Source organism: Procambarus clarkii, chromosome 18 (genome assembly GCF_040958095.1).
Source record: "Procambarus clarkii isolate CNS0578487 chromosome 18, FALCON_Pclarkii_2.0, whole genome shotgun sequence".
In the NCBI taxonomy this organism is placed as follows: domain Eukaryota; kingdom Metazoa; phylum Arthropoda; class Malacostraca; order Decapoda; family Cambaridae; genus Procambarus; species Procambarus clarkii.
In genome coordinates, this window is record NC_091167.1 from 3,724,648 (window position 1) to 3,729,637 (window position 4,990).

Below are 4,990 nucleotides of genomic sequence, written 5' to 3' on the forward strand. Positions count from 1 at the left end.
GTATGGCTAATGTGTGTCTCATTGTCCAGTGTGACAGTGTCACACTGGACACCTCCTATCAAATTACATTGTTGATAAGGAGTTCAGGACTTAACTAATTATAACTTCTCGGGATATTAGTACAAAGTATCATTTTTTTTTATTAAATTTCCCTGTTTTTAATCATTTCCATTTTTACTCTTGAGATGGCATCAAGCAAGCAAGGCAGAATTCCTCATATATGGATTGACAGAAGTTGAAGAACAAATGAAGAACAATGTTTCGTGTGTGTGTGAAAGCGGGGACCAGAGTCTTTCACCAAGAATAAACTACAGGAACACTTGAAAAATTTAAACATATCGTTCTTCTAAATTGCTGCAATACTTTAATAATTTTGAAAGAGCTATCAAGAAGCAGAGGCTGGCAGAGCAGAGGCAGAGAGGTACACCCTGTAATACGGAAAGGGAAGGAAGGGGAGTGGCTCTACTGATGAGAAAGGAATGGAGTTTTGAGGAGATGGTTATTCCGGGCTGCGACGGGTTCAGAGACTTCATAACAGGCACCATGACGATGGGAGGACCAAGAGTAGTAGTGGCAGTGATATATAACCCTCCACCAAATGAAAGAACACCCAGGCAAGAGTAAGACAAAAACAACTTGGTAGTTAACATTATCATTAAGAGAGCAGCCGCTGTTGTCTGTAGAAATCGATCCCATCTGCTCATCATGGGAGACTTTAATCATGTAAGGATAGACTGGGAAAACAGAGAACCACATGGAGGTTAGGAAACATGGAGAGCAAAATTGCTGGAGGTGACGACTAGAAACTTTAAAAGTCAGCATATCAAGGGTCCCACGAGAATGAGAGGCAATGATGAACCAGCAAGACTCGACCTAGTATTCACTCTGAACGATTCAGACATAAGGGAATTCGGCCTTGAAGCCCCCGTGGGTATGAGTGATCACAGTGTACTGTTGTATGAATATCTGGTCGAAGAAGGGTTAATGTACTCAAGGAAGGGACCAGGAAGAAAGAGGCCGGCATTCTGGAAGGGAAACTATAAGGAGATGAGAAAATTCCTAACTTAAATAGCTTGGGAAACAGATCTCAGAGGAAAGACGGTTCAAGACATGATGGACTACATCACACAGAAGTGTAAGGAGGCAGCAGACAAGTTCGTCCCAGTCCAAAAGGGAAAAAATTAAATGGAGATGAGAAACCCATGGTTTAATCAGAGTTGCAAGCTAGCAAAGCAGCTAAGTAAAAGGGCGTGGAGAAACTATTGAAACAACAGAACACTAGAGAGCAGAGAAAGATACCAGAGCGCCAGGAATGAATACGTCAGGGTGATAAGAGAGGCAATATGAAAATGACATAGCGAGCAGAGGAAAGACTCAACCCAAATTGCTGCGTAGCCACATCAGGAGGATAACAACAGTGAAGGAACAGGTAATGAAACTGAGGATAGGGGCAGAAAGATTCACTACAAACGACAAGGAAGTGTGCGAGGAACTCAATAAGAAATTCCAGGAAGTCTTCACTTCAGAGTAAGGAGAAGTCCCAGAGATAAGGGAGGGAATATCAAACCAGACACCACTAGAGGAGTTTGTGATTACCAGTGGGGAGGTGAGGAAGCATCTGCTAGATTTGGACGTGAAAAAGGCTATAGGTCCGGATGGAATCTCACCATGGATTCTAAAGGAAGGAGCAGAAGCTCTGTGCCTACCACTCTCCATGGTGTACAACAAGTCACTGGTATCAGCTGAACTGCCAAAAATTAGGAAAATGGCTAATGTAGTCCCAATATACAAGAAGGGTGATAGGCAGGAGGCACTGAACTACAGGCCAGTGTTCCTAACCTGCATACCATGCAAGATGATGGAGAAGATTGTATGAAAAAAACTAGTGGAACATCTGGAACGGAAGAACTTTGTAACACAACATCAGCATTGGTTCAAAGATGGCAAATTATGCCTAACAGGATTGAGTTCTATGACCAGGCAACAAAAATCAAACAAGAGAGAGAGGACTGGGCAGACTGCTTATTTCTGGACTGCCAGAAAACTTTTCACACAGTACCACATAAGAGACTAGTGCACAAACTGGAGATGCAGGCAGGAATGAAAGAGAAGGTACTCTACTAGATAAGAGAGTACCTAAGCAACAGGACACAGCGAGTCACCGTGAGGGGTGGGGTCTCGGAGTGGCGGGAGTCCCCAGTGGAGTTCCACAGGGATCTGTCCTCGGACCTGTACTGTTTCTGATATACGTAAATGATCTCCCAGAAGGAATTGACTCGTTCCTCTCGATGTTTGTTGATGATGGAAAAATTTTGAGGAGGATCAGAACAGAGAAGGATAGTAAGAGGCTACAAGATGATCTAGACAAACTGAAGGAATGGTCCGAGAAATGCTGCTAAAGTTCAATCCAAGTAAATGTAAGGTAATGAAACTAGGAGGAGGAACTAGGAGGCCAGTCACTGGATACCGAATGGGAGATGAAGTCCTTCACGAAACGGACAGAGAGAAAGATCTGGGAGTTGATATCACGCCAAACCTGTCTCCTAAAGCCCACATCAAAAGAATAACATCAACGGCCTACGCGAGGCTGACTAACATCAGAACTGCTTTCAGAAACCTGTGTAAGGAATCCTTCAGAACCTTGTATACCACATATGTAAGACCAATCCTGGAGTATGCAGCCCCAGCATGGAGCCCGTATCTAGTCAAGCACAAGACGAAGCTGGAAAAAGTTCAGAGGTATGCCACTAGGCTAGTCCCAGAACTAAGAGTCATGACTTATGAAGACAGACTAGTGAACTGCACTACACGTCGCTGGAAGACAGAAGAGTTAGGGGAGACATAATTACCACTTACAAAATTCTCAGGGGAATTGACAGGGTGGACATGGATGGATTATTTAACACGGGTGGCACACGCACAAGGGGACACAGGTGGAATCTGAGTACCCAAATGAGCCACAGGGATATTAGAAAGAACTTTTTTAGTGTCAGAGTAGTTAGTAAATGGAATGCACTAGGAAGTGATGTGGTGGAGGCTGACGCCATACACAGTTTCAAATGTAGATATGATAGAGCCCAGTAGGCTCAGGAATCTGTACATCAGTTGATTGACGGTTGAGAGGCGGGACCAAAGAGCCAGAGCTCAACCCCCGCAAGCACAACTAGGTGAGTTCCTGAGCAACGTTGAGTAACAAGAGCAGGAACTGAAGTGACTTAGTTGTTTACCGGAAGCAAGAAGCCACGAACAGTTGGGGAAGAACTGATCACACCGGCAGTTGTGTACATGACAGAAATCTTGTGTGGCCAGAAAGAAGCCAAGCGACTGTGCTCAGTGTCTTTGTCTGCAAGAGATGTGAAAGAGAGACTTTCCAGCTTTACAGAACATTTTGCTATTCAACTTGAGGAGACTATTGTTGTCAGTAGCAATTCGCAGCTGATGCCGTGTGTTCGCTACAGCGGTTCCGATGTAACTGAAGAAATATTTCCCGTTCTCCACATGAGTTCAGAGCTCGATGAATTGATGTCTTCAACTAGGCGGATCTGTGGTTAAAAACACAAAGTGTTGACTAAAACTGGGTAAACTGTATTGGTGTGTGTGTGTTGATGGAGCTGCAGACATGCTGGGTCAGTGTAGCTAACATTTTGGCTAACTTTTTGGTTTGGCCAAAACGCAGGTTCCAAGAATAGAAGTTGCCCAGTATATGACCCATAGCCGGACATTGCTTGTGGAGCAGTTGGAACCTGAACTGGAGGCTGTCATGAACGATGTAATCAAGACTGTCAATGGTGTCAAAGGTCACGCACTAAATACGCGGCTGTTTCGTGATTCATGTGAGGATGGAGAAGCTGAATTTTCCGGCCTACTTTCCCATACAGAAGTAAAGTGGTTCACACGCAGAAATGTTCAGAGTTAAGTGTGGGCTCTCAGAACTGAAGTAAAAATCTTTCTAGTGGATCAAAAACATGCCCTTGCAGGCAAGTTGAGCTCCTCCACTTGACTTGCACATCACATATGTGCTGACAAGTTTGGGCATGAATTCATTGAACAGGAAGTTGCAAGGGAAGAACATTAAAGTCATTTTACAGGAGAAAAGATTTCAACATTTGAAACAAAACCAGGAAGTGGAACAATAGAAGATTGACGCCTTTTTAAAGCTCGCAGAGTATTTGGAAGAGTGTGACGACCTCAGTCTCTGTGGCACCAAGGATCCAGTTAAAGGCATCTGACTATGCTTTGTGACATCAAGGAGTCAGTTAAAGGCATCTGACTATGCTTTGTGACATCAAGGAGTCAGTTAAAGGCATCTGACTATGCTTTGTGACATCAAGGAGTCAGTTAAAGGCATCTGACTATGCTTTGTGACATCAAGGAGTCAGTTAAAGGCATCTGACTATGCTTTGTGACATCAAGGAGTCAGTTAAAGGCATCTGATTATGCTTTGTGACATCAAGGAGTCAGTTAAAGGCATCTGACTATGCTTTGTGACATCAAGGAGTCAGTTAAAGGCATCTGACTATGCTTTATGACATCAAGGAGTCAGTTACAAAGCGCCTGACTTAACTCTAAACGCTGTACTCTGATTACTTTCCAGAGCTTGATTCACCCACTGTCAGATGATTTGTAATTCCCTTCAACTGTCAGCGTGCTGATGCTTGTGACGAGGCTGACAGACTATCAGAAGCACGTCTTGAACTTCCCTCCGACCGTAAAGCCAACTTGGAATTTCATAATAAGTCAGATCTCTCCTCACGTTGGATGTCAAAAAGTGCATAGGCTGTTTAAATGGTACATGTGGAGACTACACAATTGCTACTCTGCCTGTTGCAACAACCAACCTTCGTGAACAAAGAGTCTCGATGCTTATAAACTTGTCAACAAAGTACAGACAAGGGCTGGACCTTGAAAACAACATCAAAGGTGATCTGACATCCAAAAGTCCTGACATCCACGTTGTTTTATCAAAAGCAAAACAACAGCAATTTCCAGA

General features: G+C 43.7%; 1 protein-coding gene across 1 annotated transcript; it reads left to right on the forward strand.

Moving 5' to 3' along the window:
* The first annotated feature begins 3,285 nt into the window (after positions 1-3,285).
* On the forward strand, positions 3,286-3,916 carry LOC123754676 (protein FAM200C-like). The gene is made up of 2 exons (XM_045737146.2): positions 3,286-3,468; positions 3,677-3,916. Exons 1-2 carry the CDS (start codon positions 3,286-3,288, stop codon positions 3,914-3,916), a joined length of 423 nt encoding a protein of 140 aa, XP_045593102.2.
* The last annotated feature ends 1,074 nt before the right edge of the window (positions 3,917-4,990 follow it).